The sequence below is a fragment of the Coenobita brevimanus genome, chromosome 62 (genome assembly GCF_032717465.1).
Source record: "Coenobita brevimanus isolate Jiangsu-jjx chromosome 62, ASM3271746v2, whole genome shotgun sequence".
NCBI lineage: Eukaryota > Metazoa > Arthropoda > Malacostraca > Decapoda > Coenobitidae > Coenobita > Coenobita brevimanus.
The window spans coordinates 34,246,106-34,265,559 of record NC_137015.1 but is presented as its reverse complement, the minus strand read 5'-3'; the positions used below and the strand labels follow the sequence as shown (position 1 = coordinate 34,265,559).

The following is a 19,454-nucleotide window of genomic DNA, read 5'->3' as shown; positions in this document are numbered from 1 at the left end:
ACTTCCTCCTCACTTCTGAGATGTTCCTTCACTGCTCCCCTCCCCTCCCCCCCTTTCTGAGACTTTTATTTGAACCCCTGCCCATTCTCACCCTGACAGGAGATATACAAGGACCGCAAGAAGTTCAACCAGAATGTGTTTGAGGTGGCATCAAGCGACCTCATCAACATGGGCATCACTGTGTTGTCCTACACACTCAAGGACATTCATGATGATGAGGTCAGTTGCATTTCTACTTTGTTTCATCTGTCCATCTGTCTGATTGGGAAGAGGGAGTCTACATGAAGAAGCTAGAATGTGAGGGGGTGATATATGTACCATATTTTTTTTTATCAGCTGTGCAGGATTGATAGCATGTCCCCAGTGTATAGAAAGCCAGAAGTTTAGTGTTAGAGGAGATAATATTCTGCATCTCTACAATGGCCACTTTCAGTTGAAGGAATCCTTAAGAAGCATAGTACTGTATTGTTTTGATGATGATATATTAGGTGGTATGAGAGTGATGGAAAACTGTGAGACATGTACAAAGAGAGAAGTAATACCACTGGTTTCATTGACAAAGATTGTGTTGGATTTTAACAGATTTGATTACTTAATTACACAGTACAGTATGTTTGGTTAGAGAACTGTGGATGCATTTCAAAGAGTGTGTGTTTAAGAAATATATATATATATATATATATATAATATAAAATCATTATCATTATCATCCGGACCTCCTTACCCACCCTGGGGCAGGGTGAGGAGTAGCAGTGTCCAGACAGTCCAAATGTGCCTAATTCAATGGGTCACGCTTCCATTCGCTCATCATTCAAGCCTCCGGAATCCTGGTACTATCAGAGACGCCAAAAACATTAACCACGTTTTGTTGCTTCACATAAAAGTATCCAACAGGGTTGAACTCAGAATATGATGTGAGATGGATATTATTTTTAGGTTGTGTCATACAAAAGAAAAGGATGATGTTTGAGTTTGTTAAGTACTGTAAATCTTGAATGTTTTTTGGTTTAGTATATAATGCCTCCAAATCTTCTCAGTTTTTGGAAAGTGGGTGTGTTGTATATGTTGTGCAGCGTGACATACCGTATTTATCATTTTAGTACAGTAAAGGTTTTTTTTTGTAACATTTACTGTAATGGAATGGCTATAAAACATTCAGCTTTTAACTGCATGATTTCCCTCTTACTGTTCTGTTAGAAAGAGGGTTCATTGTACAGTCGTCAGCATAAATTCGCTGCAAGTCTACTCGTTTGATGTGAGTCCTTTTGTCTGGCAACAGTGTAAGGGGGCTGGTTGCCAAATAAACTTTTATACGCTTTAAAGACGTGTTTCTAAGAAGTGGTACTAAAGACTGCCTAGAGTACAGTATTCTGTATTCCGTATCTGATTAGTATAAAAAAGTGTAAGAGCTGAAAGGGATGTTATGGAATGATGTATGAGCGTAATACTCTGTATTCCTCTTTATAACCGTGTCTAAGCTTCCTTCCCCTCTCTCCCCCTTACACCTCCTGATGTCTCCCCCACCCCTCCCTCTCCCTTCTACCCCCCACTCACTTTCATACCTCTTCACTTTCTCCTCTCCCACTCTCTCTACCTTCATTCATTTATCCACGGTACTAACTAGATTGACTGTTTACTAAACCCAGTCTGCCCTATTCTCAATTGCTCGCAGTACTACCAATTATATCCACTGTCTGTTATCAATATTCCTTCCTGTTCAAGTCCCATTCTCACCCTCCCCGTCTCCTTCCCACTCCATTTTTTGCAGTAGTCTTTTTCTCTACCCCTTGTCACTACCATCAGCCTTGATACGGAAACGTTGAGGTATGGTTCTCGTGATGTATTCCCTGGCAGTCGGTGGCTATTATTTCAGTGGGAGATATTAAATAAACATTAATGACCATTCCTCCTATTTCTTGCCCTCTCTCTTCCCAAGGAAAATGTTCCCACTCTCCTCATTTTGTTCACTCATTCATGAAGCAGGATCAGAACCAGTAAGGCTTCGAATTCCTGCATCATGTTTGGAGTAAAGAGTGGGAGAAAAAGACTGGCATGGCATGAAAATCTCGAATGTAGACGAAGAAAAAGGTTATGGGAATAAACATGAAATAGAGAACTTTGCGGTTTATTACGTAGGTTAACGCCGTTGATAATATAAGGTAGACAGGCCAGGGAGAGAGGGGAATGGAAATGAAGGAAAGCAGGGGGAGGTTGGAGAGGAACATCGGAAGGGGTACGAGGGAGAGAGAGGGAGTTTCATTATTCACATCATTCATCTGTCGTCTTTTGCACATTTTCATGCTAATCAGATATGAAGAATATTGCATTCTGGGCAATTTATAGTACTGATTCTTACAAACACGTCTGTAAAGCATAAAAAAGCCTATGTGGCAACTAGTCCTCATAAACTGTTGCCAGACCAAACGACCCACATCACACCAGCAGGCTTGCAGCGAATTTGTGCTGACGACTGTACATGTCAATATTCTCAACTTTATTGTTTTTGTGTTGATGCCTTTCATTTTGTGTGTGTATAATGACATTATTCATCATGAAATTATTTACAGTCTAGATGTAGGAGGTTAAATAATGTTTAGTGGAATGTTAGGCTGATTATATCACAGCCCTCACATGTATTTTTCGTTCAAGATATAAGAGATGAAGGTATGTGTGTTGGAAATGAAGGTTGATTATATCCCAGCTATTCATGTGTATTTTGGTTTAGATGTAGGAGGTGAAAGAATGTATAGTGGACTGTTAGGTTGATTATATCCCAGGTATTCAGATGTATTTGTGGTCTAGATGTAGAAGGTTAAAGGATGTATAGTGGAGTGTTCAGTTGATTATATCCCAATCATTAAGATGTATGCAGTGCTTGTGGATGGTGAACTAAGTGAATTTTTCTCTTTGAAAGTTGGGTTGAAACAGGGATGTGTCATGTCTCCATGGTTGTTCAATCTGTACATGGATGGGGTAATAAAAGAGGTACAAGGTAGGGTAGTGGATGTTGGAGTGGCCCTGGTGAGAGAGGATAGTGTTTGGAAACTCCCTGTACTGTTGTTTGCGGATGATACTGTGTTGTTGAGTGAAGACGAAGGGGAGCTGCAAGGCTTGGTGGATGAGTTTGGGAGTGTGTGTAAGAAACGGAATCTAAAGGTGAATGTAGGGAAGAGTAAAGTGATGGTCTTTGAGAGGGGTGAAGTCAGTGAATGTACAGCGAGGTTGGATGGTGAGGAATTGGAAAATGTGAGTACATTTAAGTACTTGGGTAGTGTGATGAGTAAGGATGGAGGTTTGGAGGGTGAAGTGCTTGAATGGGTACAGCAGGGAAGAAAGGTTGCTGGTTCTTTGAAAGCAGTGATAAGAAACAGGGAAGTGAGCATGGAAGTGAAAAAGTTACTACATGACAGTATTGTGATACCAACTCTAACGTACGGAAGTGAAGCTTGGACATTGTTGGAAGGACACAAGTCAAGAGTGAGAGCAGTGGAAATGAGTTATTTAAGAGGAGCCTGTGGAGTCACGTGGAGAGACAGGCTGACGAATGAGGTTATAAAGGAGCGTTGTGGTGTGGATGTGGATGTCATAGGAAGCGTTATGAGGAACACACTGAGGTGGTTTGACCATGTGGAGAGGATGGAGGGTGAAAGACTGACGAAGAGAGTGTATGTGAGTGAGGTGGAGGGGGGAAGAGGAAGGGGGAGGCCGAGGATGAGATGGAGGGATGGGGTGGAGAGGTATATGAGAGAGGGGGGTGTGAGTTGGGAGCAGGGCAGTGGAATGGCGGGGGACAGGGCGACTTCGAGGCGATTTGTTTGTGGCCACCCCAAACGGGATTGAGGCGTCTGGCAATAGATAGATAGATAGATTAAGATGTATATATGGTCAAGATGTAGGAGGTTAAAAGATGTGCAGTGGAGTGTTTGGTTGACTATATCCCAGCCATTCACATGAATGTTCATAAGCCAGTTCACATCAGATAAATCTTACTGAGATTGGTGTGGTTCAATGTATAATGGTTCCATGCTGCTACATTTTAAGTGCAAACTTCAACATTGCTTCTCTGTGTTCAATACTGTACGTCTATGTCCTCCTTGAGCCTAATCACCTTTTATGACAGTTTGTGAGACTTTGCATCTGCAGTTTTGAAGGTTACAGCAGAAGTCATGTACTGAACAGACTTGCACCTGCAGAATTCAGCAATCCATAGTAAATCATATGCAGAAACATTGGCTATTTATTGGTTGAGAAATTGCATAGTATTGTTCTGTACCACCAGTATAATGTATTAAGGTTATAAGAACCCTTTACCTGCTCTAGGTGTCCCTCAGGTGACTTAAATTATTTATTAAGCCCGAGTAAGATGCTTTTGGGGACATGAAGCAATGAAAGGATTACTATACCACTATAGCTTCAGCATTCATCATTGGCCATAGTGTACGGGATAATCCAGAGTTTAATTATGGTTTTAGATATGTATTGTTTAAGTAATTTTAGTCATCAGCTTGAGTTAGTTGTAAGTAGCTACTTAACTTTCATTGTCTCGTATGTTTAGGTGAGGGTACGTTCACTTTCCACTCCTATCCCACACACTTGTCTTCTGCACGATTGTCATAACTGATATCAGTGAATGGGAAGCTGTGTGCATAGATAAGGCATTTATTATTTCCCATAATTACTAAAAGTTTCCTAAAAATTGTGCTATCATCACTGTGTGCTGAAGGGTACTGTAGCTGTGTTTTGTGTATACATTGCTGTCTGAGGCACGGTATTACAGTACAGTATATATACGTGCACTAACAATATGGCAGCTTTACTGTATTATTGTTTTCTGGACCCTGCCTCACCCCATTGTTGGGTGGGAAAAGAGGTCAGGATGGTGGTGATTTACATCTGAATTTCACCGTAGCTTAATCTGCAGTATTGATGATGAAACTCCTATAATATAAAAATATCTTGCAATGTTAGCTAAATTAACTTACTTTGATTTCCTTGATTTACAAAATGTTTCAAATGAACTGCTCATATCATACACTGCACCACCCAAGATGTCACCAACAAACAAACTATCTAACAATCTCATTTTTTTTTTTTTTTTTTAAATACTCCTCCCGCCACTGTCACTGTTCACTCAGACCTACTATGCCAAGGTTAGTCAAGGGATCCAGAACTTTTTCGTTGAACACTGTCGGTTGCACGTGCATCATTGGTCCCGCTTCGTGCATCTGTCTGGGCATCTGTGCACTTGAACATAAATAGAATGTGCACTTTAGAGTATATACACTTGCCTCATGTAAGCAATTTGTTTTTTGAAATTTACTCATTGTTGGGTAGCTCTATGATGCTGGTATTCATTTTGTTTGGTTTGATATCTCTCATCTTTCCAGAACACAAGTAAGTTACTTGTTGTTCCGTATCTCATACTCGTCGAATTAATATCAGGATCAAAAGTTTGCCTACTGTTCCACTGCATCTACTTCAAACTTAGGGCATGTCTGTCACTTTCCTCCCTGGCATAACATGAAGGAGATTCATTTATTGGTAGAGAAACATACAATGACCTTTACAGTTTAGGAATATTACCCTGCAAAAGAAAGTGAGAATTAGAAGAGGTGAAATATAGTATTAGGCAAACTTTTGTCTCCAGCTATACTATCATTGTGACATTTTCATCTTATGTTCTCTTCAGTTTGGATTATTCATGAGTTTTTGGCCGATTTATTATTATTCATGGTCATGAGCTGTATAGTGAATGATCTAAGAACTGTTTAATATATGTTGCATTTCTTTTGCCAGGCTTATTAGCAGAGCTTTTTGTAGGGTGATATTTCTCTTTTGCTGTACAGAAGCCAAAACTGTACAATGAGGTCTTTGTATTAGGTAACCATCCCAATTGCCATTTGATAGTTAAGCCAGTTTGTGAATAGCCCATGAAAGACTATCCCAGTCATTGTTGCCTCCCCCTTTATAAAGATAGTCATGCATGGAATAGTTAATGAGATTCCCCTGTCCACCCCAAATGCCTTTATTTATGCACATGCTTCCCGCTACTTTGTAAACTGAGGCCCCGTGTGGTTTACCAAAACATTGCTTTTTCAGTAATGGTGTTGGCATTTTTTCCCACCACTTAATTTTGTTTCAATATCCCCCATCAGTTTGGTGACATATTTTCCCTTTAATTCAAATAACCACTGGACAGTTTTATTACACATTGCAAAGACCTCTCTCTGACAGTGAAGGGGTTACTGAAGGCTATATCAAACCCCCCAGTTTTAAAAGATTATCCTGTGCTGAATAAAATCATCTGGTAGCCGTAAAAATAAAATAAAAATGTCACCGACATTAAAGGGGATAACTTGACCCCTCCCCACTGCCTCCCCCTCAGTCCCCTTCCTTCTCCTCTCCCATCTTCCACCCATACCCTCCTCCTGTCCCTGGAGACTTCTTATTGTTGTGGTCAGTGTTATTACATACTACCCATGTTATGATGAACAAATTACTTACTTCCCTTGTTAAAATAGAACAAAGACCATTTTAATCTGTTCTCATTGATGGTGCTATTTTTATTTTATTTCTGTTGTCTCCAGATGAATGAATTCAGCCAGGAATGAATTTTTAAAATTTGGAGGGGTTCAGTATAGCCTTCATCGACTCTTTCACTGCCAAAGATTCTTCCTTGATTGAATAAAATCATCTGGTGATGGAGTGATTAAAGTGAAAAATACGCCATCACATTCAAGGGGTTAACACCCCTTAGACACACATAAAAGGAAAATTATTTTTCCCTAGATTACCTATTTTTATCACTTTTTAAATTATAAGTTTCTACAAGTGCCATTTCTAGGCTGCTCTTCCAATTTTATAGCACCTATTATTAATTTTGCCCTTTTTAATTTATTAAAGACACTTCCTCAGTAGGGCCATAATTGATCTGTCTCCCCAACAAATTTTTCTGAATGTTGGTATTCTTCTACAGAGCAGCATACTATGATTATATGCAGGCTTGTAAACACAGCTTGTAATATTCTTTTATTGCAGAACTAACTTTTCCTTTGAATATGCTTTGTTTCCTGCAGCCTTTGTGCTGGAGTAGATAATATGTAAATACAATAATAGTGTTTGAATAATAGACATACAGTCATCACTTAGTGTTGGTATACTTTGGACAGTCATCAGTTTGTATTGTAAATGGAACACATAGGTCATACAGAGTCTGCACATACTTGGTACTGGCAGAAAGAAGTGTGCTGTAGTTTCCCCCTTGACACTGATGACATCTTTGATTTGTTCTTGCCACTGCTAGGCATTTATATTCAGCTTAGGGGAGACTTTTCAAACTGGAGGGGTAAACTATAGCCCTCACTATGAGTGATCCTTCCTGAAGTGAATGAAATGATCTGATAGCAGCAAAAATAAGCTACAAATGAACATGATGATGATGAAGAGTTAAGCATTTGTAGACAGATATATATTGTTGTTAAATTCAACATGAGACTCCTCTGTTTGTTTGTAAGTGTTAGCTTAGTTTGTGCGCTGCTGGTATGGTAGCATTACCTGTTCTGGCATAGCAACGGTGCATGTTGGGAAGATGGATGTTGAGATGCTGTAGATCAAGAGACTACTTAGCTACAGTTATTCCTTGTTTGACATATTTTTGCATTACACATTTTACACAATAAAGCTGGGGTGATGTGAAGCCAACTATGGTGTCCCTGCTAAGTAGGCAGAGAGATGCAAATGTGGTGTCCATCCAGGAACCAAACCTCAACACTTTTTCCTACGTCTTGCTGTAGTGAGGTGCTGTCCACTGCAAAGGAACATCAGTTCACTAGATGAAGAGATTAATTTCCTTGGTTGATGGGGTTGATGAGTCTGCTCAGCCCAAGGTTACTATACTACTAACACTTCTACTGCTGCGGCTACTACTATTACTATAACTACTACTGCTGCTGCTACACAGTTCTGTTAATTAATACTCTAGAATATTTGCTATTGCTAGGCAGTAAGGATATGCAGTGAAGAGTCAGGGATGAAATCATTCTCACAAGCATTTATCATAATATATAAAATATTTCTTCTACCAATTTACACTGACATGCCCTTTAGAAGGCATTAACAGTAGCCTGTGGCCTGCTTTCCCAAATCTCTACCAATTATTCGAGTTTTTTTCTTTTCCTATGGTGTGAAGCTTATGCTGATGTTTGATGAGTAGCTAGACATAGGTTGAAGCAACCCTTTTTATTTGTGTTGGATGATGGTGGCTATTTCTTGCCTGTCTGGATATAAGGTATAGGTCTATAGTATTCCATCAGGAATCTCTGTCTGTCCAAATTTCATTGGGAAAAAGGTAAGTGAGCTTCTGTTTACTGTCGTGTTATGCTGGGTTAAGGAATTCGTGGATGTGTACACATAAAACAGTCTTCTCAGCGTTCTCTTCCTTAGTTTGCAAATTTGGCGACACAAAACTGTCAACACCGATCAGCCCATTCAAGCAGCACCAGAATCATGAAAACTCATCCGCAAACATTGGCTCATATGCTTTGCTTATTACATTTGTCTCCCCTCAAATAGATAAGATGCCTCCTGACTTGTTATAGAAGTAGAGTTTAATGAAAGACAATCAAAATAATAAATCATCATCATTATCTAATTCTGTGTTGCCCCATGAGGAGTGTAGGAACCCAGGGCTAGGCAAGTTCGTCCTGACATTTAAGATGAGAGTGACCAGTCTCACTCATCCCTGAGTGGCATTACTTGAGCAGTAAACCCCCACCACCACTTGGATATAAACCTGCACCTGCTCTGTCTGATTGGAGCGCCTTAATTGCCCATTAAATCACCAGGCATCATAATTTGGTTATATGGTTGCCACCCAGCATAGTAAATGGTTTCCTGGTGTACAGGAAACAATTTGGCTTGCCGTTCAGTGTAGAGTCACCCACAGACAGAAGGATGAGGAAAGAATGAAGGAAAGAAAGACAGAAGAGGAAGGATGGAAAGAAGGAAGGAAGAGAGGAACAAGCAGGCACCTGAGAGCAGCAGTACATCGAGTGAATGGATGGGGAGCGCCCCCACCAGCTGCTTTGTGGTTAGTTTATTATGTAAATTTCACATCCGTACACATTTTGTTTATATTTGTGATGCATAAAATGGCTGTACCTGCAGTAAGAATTGATTATATATTCATATTTAAAAAAAAAAAAATCGCACAAGTAACGTTTCTCACTTTTTCGGTAACGTGTCTCACAGTCACATTTTCCTTAACAGGACAACAGTTATTAGCAGTTATCAGGTTTGCTGGATATGGTTATGATCCTTGTCTGTTGACATATTGATATAAAGCACTTTTTGATTGAACCAAATCACAGACTTATTAAAATTACTTATGCTCTCTACAAGGGGGGGTATCATTGCAGTAACATTCTTCTTGCAACTTTTGAAAATCTATATAACATCCAATTTAAAACACATAAACAATCTGACTGTGGTATGATGTAGGGTGAAGTGTTGGGTATATCATCATCACTATCATCTAATCCTATGTTGCCCCATGAGGAGCGTAGCAGCCCAGGGCTAGGCAGGTTGGTCCTGACTTTTAAGATGAGAGTGACCATCCTCACTCATCCCTGATTTGTTATATAGCTTGCGAAAACCATTTGTTTATATTACATACTTTCCGTGTGTAACTCTGCTCACGATGGAATGACCCTAATTCAGAAGTTTGAAAGGCATGCATGGATTTAACATTGCATTCTAGGTGGCTCAAGAGGCTTCATAGTTGTAGAGATAGAATGGCTGAACGATTTTAAATCCTTCCTCTCTTAATGCTTTTGCTGCAGTGAGAAGTTTTTAAGTTTATACTTCCAAAAGATTTTGTGTAGCTTTGGAGAGAGAATTTTTAGACTGTAGTGACCTGGTTAGGAACAGAATCCATATCCACCTACCAATCTGATTTAACGTTCTATGCTGAATAAAATCATCTGAAAACAACAAGAATGAGTTTTGAAATTCATCAGTTTATTGAAGGGGTGAACATGAATTCTGAGACATCAGGGGAAAAATGGATCACGGATGCTTCTGCACTTGAGCATTTAACTCGGGACAGTTGAACCCAAATTGACCTGCTTCAGGAATGTATCTCAGTGGAAGATGAAGTTGTTTATGGATTTGTCCATACCTTAAATTTCTTCCCTCCATCCATATAGGTATTAGATTTATAGCATCATCAGTTTTTTAATGTATGTATCATCATATGGATTTTACCTACAGTGGGCTGTAGTTGTAAAGACTTTTTTTTTTTTTTTTGGTAGGTGGCGGCACTCACCATCCACTCACTCAATGTAATTCTGCTCTCAGGTGTCTGCCCTTTCCTCTCCATCCTTCTTTCCTTCCATTCTCTTCTGTCATTCTTTCCTTCATTCTTTCCTTGTCCTTCTGCCTACGGGTGACTTTACACTCCCTCTTCTGTCTTTCTTTCATTCATTCTTTTCTCTTCCTTCAGCCTGTGGGTGACTCTACACTGTGTGACAAACCAAATGGTTTCCTGTACACCAGGAAAGCATTTACTACGCTGGGTGGTAACCATATAACCAGATTTTGGCGCCTGGTGGTTTAGTGGGTAATTATTGCGCTCCAGTCGGTATGAGCCGGTGAAGGTTTATATCCAAGGGGTGGTTGGGTTTATTGCTCACATAATGCCACTCAGGGATGAGTTAGGCTGGTCACTCTCATCTTAAATGTCGAGACCAATTCCCTAGCCCGGGGCTCCTATGCTCCTCATGAGGCAATGTAGGATTGGATGATGGATGGATGGATTTTTTTTATGTTTGGCAAAGTGAAAGGATTTCCAGATTGTCAGTTAACAGCGAGGCCTGTTGCAGCTGGATTTAGTCAGCTTTACAGCCACTGGTTTCTCAGATTTGTTATAGACTTGATACTTAACCCCATCAGTCCAATGATGTAGTTTCTATTTTACTTAGGCTACCACCAGATTTCATTCATTTTTGGAATGACCTTTAATGGTGAAGAAGTTCAAGAAGGCTATTTCTAAGTACTCCAGCTAAAAAATCCCTCCTGTGTTCAGTGAGATCATTTGAAGGTAGCAAGAATAAAATAAGTATGTCATTACAGTATACTGAAGGAGCTAAGCAGATTTTTTACTGAAGATGTAGGAAATTGTAGCTGAGAAAAAATGAATGAAATACTAGTGAGACCAACATTGGATTTCTTTTAACCACTTGCATGTGAATGTTGTTCTGTTTAGTCTGTTCTTTCTGCTGTGAGGCAGTTTTATTTCTCTGGAAAGGCATGTCATGTAAGTGGTTAATGAAGGTCTTATCTAACCCTTTCAGTTTGATGGCATGCCATTATATTTACTTTCTTTTCTGACTTTAGATGCTTTTCTTCAGTTTAGGAGAGATTTTTCAAACCAAAGGTGCTACAGAATAGCCTTCACCTTCACTACTAGGATGCTTAACAAGCTAAATTATCTGGTAGCAGCAAAACATAATTTTAAAAGGTGTCATGGTATGGAAGAACGTAATGTTACTACAGTATGATGATTTGCTGTTGAAGCATGCAGAAAGTTAGAGATAAATCATTGGGGAGAAAAAAAAATGAATGAAAAGAAAAACATTTTGGTGTTTGTTATTTGGTGGCTTACATTGAAGGTATTTTTAGTTGACTGAATCATGTTTGAAATTTCGTGTCAAATGGAAGGGTCAGTAAGGATAATGATGATGATCCTCATCATGGTAATCATGATGACGATGATTCACAGACATTTTATATATATATATATATATATATATATATATATACAGTAAACCCTCAAAGATCCGGACTAATTGGGGCTATAACCCTGTCCGGATCTCGAAAAATCCGGATCTTCCACAAATTATATAAACTTGTTCATGTGAAAGAAAACTTATGATGGTTTAGGTATAACTTAATGCAAAAATAAAAACAAATAGTTATTTTTTATATTCACCTTGCCAATACAGTATAAAATTAATAGGATCGTATAATTTTTCATTCATTCATTCATTGCCAGACGCCATGTATCCCACACGGGGTGGCCAAGGGCTTAGAGTTAATTGTTTTACAGGGAGGGGCACTAATCCTCCACCAACCCCACTTGACACATAGGGATGGTAACAGCATCTGGTGTTCCCAGGCGGTCACCCATCCAAGTACTAACCAGACCCAACGTTGCTTATGTACTGGTAATTTTAGAAAAGTAACACAGAAGTAAGAACTGATGTACAGAATGGTCACTGAGAAATTCAAGAACAATTACATTTTAAGGGTGCTGCACAAACTAGATTGACCAAGTACAGTATCCTCACATCCAGTGTGGTATTTTTGTCAGACAGTACTACCATACTGGACTAAATCCATACTGCACACACAACAGACCTTATGGGAAAAATTAATAATGTCAGACAAGCCTTCAAAAAAGTCCCCACAAAATTCAACTTAACTACATTTTGACACAACTAAGATTTCACCAACCTTTAAGGTGAGTGGTGATGGGTTTCAGGGGGAAGGGGGAGGGGTTTCCGAGGCAAATATTTTTTTCATAAATTTTAATTAATAAATTGTGTATCTTTTAGCCTATGCTTTAAATTGAAAATTTGCCAAGAAATGGTCCGGATCTTTGAAGTCCAGATCTTTGAGGTTTTACTGTGTGTATATATATATATATATATATATATATATACAGTACACACACACACACACACACACACACACACACACACACACACACACACACACACACGTATACCCTGGTTTAACGATGCAGTTGGTTAAGTAAAAACCCATTGTTAGGCGGGGTATCGTATCTTTGGGTAGATTTAACATGTATAGGGATGCATTTTTGAGCCTTGGGTTTACCCCCCCAAGCAAGTCCTAAACCCACCCATATGAGTCCAAAAACAACTTTAAAGCCAATATAAATGACCTAACAGCTGTAAAAGAAGCTAATCTAAGTCTGACAAATCTCACTAAAATCAACAATGAAAATCTGAAAATCTTCAAATATAAGTCTGGAAAAAAATCAAGCTTAGTAAACTGTACTCCAAAATGACAATGTTCACCTCACCTGTGGCTAAAACATATTAATCTATGTCTAAAAACAGTTTATAAATCAACCTAAACACACAATTTTTGTCTAAATTATCATCAAAATCGGTTTTTAAAAAATCTAAACCCATCTGAAAAACCAAGTAGTAAGGGATGCCTTCTATAGCGAGTTGAGGAGAGTGGTGGCTGAACAGGGAGCTGTAGACAGAGGCGTTAATGAACAGTACAGAGCCCTCAAGAACAATATCTTGAGAGTTACTGACGTAACATGCGGCTGGACAAGAGGACCACCAAGACATAAAGTAACTTGGTGGTGGGATGAGGGTGTAGAAGCTGCAATTAAGGAGAAAAGAAGGCTTTTCCGGGAATGGAAGAAGGGTGGTAGCAAAGAGGAATATTTGGCTGCCAAGCGTAGGGCTAGAAGAGAGGTATACAGGGCAAAGTCTGAGTCACAGAGACAATTACTTGATAACCTAAATCATGGGGAAAGGAAAAATATATTTAGGGTGGCAGGTCAGGTGAAGAGGGATAATTGGGATATCATAGGTGAGCAGTGTGTGAAGAATGATGAAGGAAGGGTAGTGGTGAACAGCGAGGATATTAAAGATGCATGGAGAGAGCATTATAATCGGTTGTTGAATGAGGAGTTTGACTGGGACAGGGAAGGTTTGGAGCCAGCAGATCCAGTGTCTGGCCCTTGGCCTTTGATTGATACTGCTACTGTGAGTGAGGCAATAGGCAGGATGAGGGTGGGGAAGGCAGCAGGTGTGTCTGGGTTGACTGCCGAAATGTTGAAGGCCTCAGGCGATATAGGGGTGAGTTTAGTCACTGACCTGATAAATAGGATTATTTATGAGTGTGTTGTCCCAGATGATTGGCTGAAGAGTGTAATTGTAAATGTGTATAAAGGAAAGGGTGATGCCCTGGAAAGAGGAAATTATAGAGGTATAAAGCTCTTAGATCAGATAATAAAGGTAATGGAGAGAGTTTTAGAAGGTATGATTAGAGAAAGAGTGAATATTGATGAGATGCAGTTTGGGTTTATGCCAGGTAGGGGGACCACTGATGCCATATTCATTGTTTGACAGCTTCAGGAAAAATATATTGGTAGGAGAAGGGATCTTTATTTTGTTTTTGTTGATTTGGAAAAGGCCTTTGACAGAGTCCCTAGAGAGGTGGTGAAGTGGGCAATGAGAAAGCTTGGCTTGGAGGAGTGGCTGGTTAGGGTGGTTATGGCCATGTATGTGGGTGCTCACACCCAGGTGAGAGTGAATGGAGATTTGAGTGATGAGTTTTCTGTGAATGTTGGTGTGCATCAGGGGTCAGTCTTGAGTCCCATGTTGTTTATCATGGTACTTGAAGCCCTTTTACGTGACTTTAGAAACGGACTCCCTTGAGAGTTGTTGTATGCTGATGATTTGGTGTTGATTGCAGAGAATGAAAGGGAGGCGGAGGAAAGGTTTAGGAAGTGGAGAGATGGTATGGGGCAAAAGGGTTTAAGGGTAAATGCAGATAAAACAAAAGTAATGATATTTAGGGTTGGTGGCGGTACTGTCAAAGACGAGGGAGAGTGGCCATGTGCAGTTTGCCACAAGGGTGTGGGAAGTAATTCCATCTTGTGCGGTGTGTGTGATAAATGGGTGCATAAGAGATGTAGTGGTATCAGAGGTAGACTGCTTGATAATGCTGATTTTATGTGTACGGCGTGCCGGGGTGAGCAGGTGGAGATTGTCAGACGTGAAAGGATTGAACTTGCTGGTGAATCTCTTGAGTGTGTGGAAGAGTTTTGTTATTTGGGAGACATGTTGTGTGCTGGAGGTGTGGCTGGAGCTAGCTCTATGGCTAGGGTGAGAAGTGGTTGGAAGAAGTTCAGGGAGCTCTTGCCTCTCCTGACATTGAGAGGGCTCTCCCTACGTGCTAAGGGGTCTTTGTATGCAGCATGTGTTAGGAGTGTAATGCTGTATGGCAGTGAGACCTGGGCAGTGAAGGAGGAAGATATTCGCCGGCTCAGACGTACAGAAACGACAATGATTAGGTGGATGTGCAGTGCGTCCTTGCGTCCAAGGCCTGGAGGGGCTGGGTTTACGATGGAAGAGTTGAGAGGTAGGATGGGACTGGAGTGTATTGGTGTTGTGATGAGGAGAGGTAGATTGAGGTGGTTTGGACATGTGGAGAGGATGGGGGATGATAATTGGGTGAAGAAGGTGAGAAGTGTTAATATTGGGGGTGGGGTTATGAGGGGTAGACCAAGAAAGACATGGGACGAGGTCATTAAGTGTGACCTTAGGGTTAAGGGACTGAACAGGGAAGCTGCAATGGATCGTGCAGCGTGGAAAGCCGCCATTAGGTGACCAAGGCCGACACATGCAAGCATGTTGGAGCCTTTAAAAACGAAAACAAAACGAAAACATCGTTAAACCAGTTTGACCATCATTAGGCGGGGTATGGTGATATCTCTACCTCCTTCGTTAAGCTGGGGTATCGCATCTAGGGGTATTGTATATCAAGGTGTACCTATATGTAATTTTAATGATCATTTCTCTTGTTATGAAGCTGGGCAAGCCAAATGTGAGTTATATGATAACAGTAGAAGCTGTTTTTACATTGGTTTCCATAAGTTAATCTTGTGCCCTAGACATGAGTGCAGTTTTAAGGGGAGTACATTGAGTATTATAGTTGGTGGATGTATATTGGTGACTATAGTAAAAAGAGATGGTACAACTTCCACTGTTGTTATGAAAATATCACTTGTAGAAATATTTTATACACTAATGAATCTTTTGATTTGAATAGCTGAATGTTTCCAATCGTTACTAGGATTTCTGTATGCTTGAAACTCACTGGGGGGGAAAAAAAAAAAAAAAAAAAAAAAAAAAAAAAAAAACTTGCTAATACCATCATTCTAGCCCTGCATAAGACACCCCTAGATCGTCAGTATGACGTGTAAAGGTGTATGATGTGTAGGAGAACTGGTGAGCTTCAGGGAAACTCTCAAGTTTATGCCCTGTGTTTGGGGGTGGGGAAAGTATTGTACAGTACACTGTTTTTTGTGGGGGGTAATGGAACATGAGTGATACAGAAGTTATCAAAAAAAAAAAAAAAGAAAAAAAAAAAATGTACACTGGTTTTGTGGTTAATAGAACATCACAGATACTGAAGTTGTCTTATCTCTCTTTGCTCTGTAGTCTCTTGAACCAGTGGTTTTTGTAGTACATATTGGGTTAGTGAATACAGAGTGAGGATTTGGTTCATAGTTTGGCAGTACTGTAACACTGGTGCATTGTTCTGCTAATACAGCAACATTCTTAGTCATTACTGTTTGCAGTACTGTATACAATAGTATGCTGATTTCTCTTATGTTCACTACTGTTTTTCTTTTTATATATGTACTCGTTCCCTTTTGGGGAGGGGGCAAAATTTTTATAATGAAGAGGTTATATATTTGTTTTTGCAATGTAGATAGTTTTTACATGTCAGCATCAGTCACTGGACATGAGCAATCCAAAGAGGAAAAAAAATGTCATTAGTCATCCAGAAGATGTGCACTTACAATATTGCACAGTAGTAAGTAGAGCTGCTTATTAACACACAAATATTTGCAGATTGGTGTATGGCTGTTGTACAACTGTGCCTTGTGTATTGTAAATATTGACACTTTTCTCAGTATTCGCTTCTAACCCTTAAACATCAGATATAGTCACATCTTTACTCCCACCAATAAATCATAATATATATATATATATATATATATATATATATACACATATATATACAGTAAAACCTCGATATAATGGACTTCACTAGACCAGAATTCGCTTTTAGCGGAATCGAGGAGCTACCAGACTTAATTCCCATATATCGGAAAAAGTCTGATAAAGCCAGAAGCAGTCCAGACTGCCTGACCACTTCAGCTATGTTCACCAGAATAAGGTAAATAAAAGACATGTTTATCAGTGTACAGTACTGTACAGTATTATTATACAGTATATAGTATTTCATTTGATTAATGTAGTGAAGTTATAACACAGTACAGTACCACAGTGGTAGTCAAAACAGTTTAAAAACTGTTCATGCAATCTGGACTAATGTCTTCTATAAAGTCCGGATTCACAAGGGGAAGTCTGGATGTCACTTTTATTAGAATTTCTCATTTTTCGGAATGGTTTGGGCCCCAATTAGTCTGTTATAGTGAGGTCTTACTGTATATATATATATATATATATATATATATATATATATATACAGTAAAAGTCCCATTATTCGACAGCTGATTATTCGGTAGATCCGACATTTCGGCAGTTTTGAGAAATAGTCCCATTTACGAAAATCTTTGATTGTTTGGCAGATGTCCGGAATCATCTCAGCAGTCCAGGAAGTGTTATCTGTGACTTGTTGGCCTAATGTTTCATTACACTTCTGTATGTTCACCAATTTCTGTATTTTTTAGATCCAGGTATAGTACTGTATTGATTACAATATTGCACAGTATCATACAGTACAGTAACCACCCCTACCAAATTAGTGAGGGTTATGTTCCAAGCCCTCTCGCTAATTCTTGAAATTCGTTCATTCTTGACGCTTTTCTGAAAATGACATTTACCAGTAACAGCGTAGCCCATGAACCACTGATACTGCAATGCATTACCCATAAATAAATGTTGCCTGTCAAATCAGTTTCCCTGTTGTTTTTAGTTTTACAGCTGTGACATCTCTAGTATTTTTATTCCTTAGCATAATGGTGGAAGGGACTGCCCTGTTTAACCAAACCTAACCTAACCTAAAGTCAGAAAAATACTTAAAAATAAACTGGAGGAATATGAATTGCTAAGGTCTTTTTGATGAAAGTTTAACATACATTTAGCGCTCATTCTTTTATTCGTTTTTGTGTTTAATGTGAGAGAGAGAGTATTGATGCAAACAGTAATATATCTCATTAACCCCTTAATAACCTCCAACACTGAACAACCCTTTACAGTACCGATGTCAGTGATGCAAGTTAGTGTGAGCTATAAAGAAAACTGAACAATTATGGGGAGGGAACGAAGGTCACTGGTATGTTTACACGACTCTACGTTATGATTCCAAGCAGTCAGGGGGTCGGTTAATCTCAGATGTTTTCGCTCATTAGGTAAATGCACCGTAACTTTATCAATTTTTCCGTGACTCATAGTGAATCATGGCATGGATTTAGGAAGCTAAGTAACACATTGCTAGGTGAGCCAGACGATTATCTTCACATCTGTAAGAAAAATAAATTGATTTCAGAAGAATGTAAGACACTTACTCTGCGTACTCAGAGAGGGATTAAATTTCTTCCATTTTCTTAAAGATGTGAAGATAATCGTCTGGTGCACCTAGCAATGTGTTATTTAGTTCCTAAACCCATGCTATGATTCACTATGATTCACGGGAGAAATTACAAAGTTACGGTGCATTTACCAAATGGGCGAAATCATCTGAGATTAACCGATCCCCTGACTGCTTGGAATCGTAGCGTAGAGTCGTGTAAACATACCAGTGACCTTTGTTCCCTTCCCATAATTGTTCACAGATTTTTCATAGCTCACTAACTCGACATCACTGACATCGGTACTGTAAAGGGTTGTTCAATGCCGGAGGTTATTAAGGGGTTAATGGAATACATTACTGTTTGCATCAATACTCTCCCTTTCACATGTAAACAAAAAAATTAACAAAAGAATGAGTGCTAAATGTACATTTAACTTTCATCAGAAAGATCTTACCAATTCATATTCCTTCATTTTATTTTATGTAATTTTCCGACCATTTTATTTTGCGTCTGGAAAAAGTACTGTATACAGCACTCACTTCAAACATATTTGTAATAATATAAGTAGTGATGACAGTGTTCACCAATACAAATGATGTACTGAGCTGGTAGGTAATATTCCGTATCATCTTGGCCATCCAGGAAGTGTAATCTGACTTTTAGGCCTACTGTGTCATTACACTCGTATATGTTCACTAATTTATATATATATTTCAGATTCAGGTACCGTATTGATTACAGTATTGTACAGTATACAGTACTCTCTCCAAACACAGTTGTAATACCATAAGTGGTGATGACAGTGTTCACCAATATATTTAAGGTACTGAGTGGGTAGGTTTTTTTTATTATTCGGCAAATCCAATTTCTCGGCATTATCCCGGTCCCATAGATGCTGAATAATAGGACTTTTACTGTACATATGAGAGAGTGGGGTGTGAGCTGGGAGCAGGGCAGTGAAATGGCGGGGGACAGAGCGACATGAAGGCAGTTTTGTTTGTGGCCACCCCTTATGGGATTAAGGTGTCTGGCAATAAATATATACATGTGTGTGTGTGTGTGTGTGTGTGTGTGTGTG

General features: G+C 39.3%; 1 protein-coding gene across 6 annotated transcripts in view; it reads left to right on the top strand.

Annotated features, from left to right (window-relative positions):
• Flo1 (flotillin-1) overlaps positions 1–19,454 on the top strand; it is a 283,677-nt gene that overhangs the window by 107,555 nt on the left and 156,668 nt on the right. For 4 of the 6 annotated variants that reach the window (XM_080275745.1, XM_080275749.1, XM_080275748.1 and 1 more), the window contains 2 exons: positions 100–219; positions 5,136–5,150. In XM_080275745.1, the coding sequence (XP_080131871.1) occupies positions 100–219; positions 5,136–5,150 (135 nt within the window). The remainder of the gene's footprint in view (positions 1–99; positions 220–5,135; positions 5,151–19,454) is intronic. The other 2 variants (XM_080275747.1, XM_080275746.1) reach the window with 1 other exon arrangement.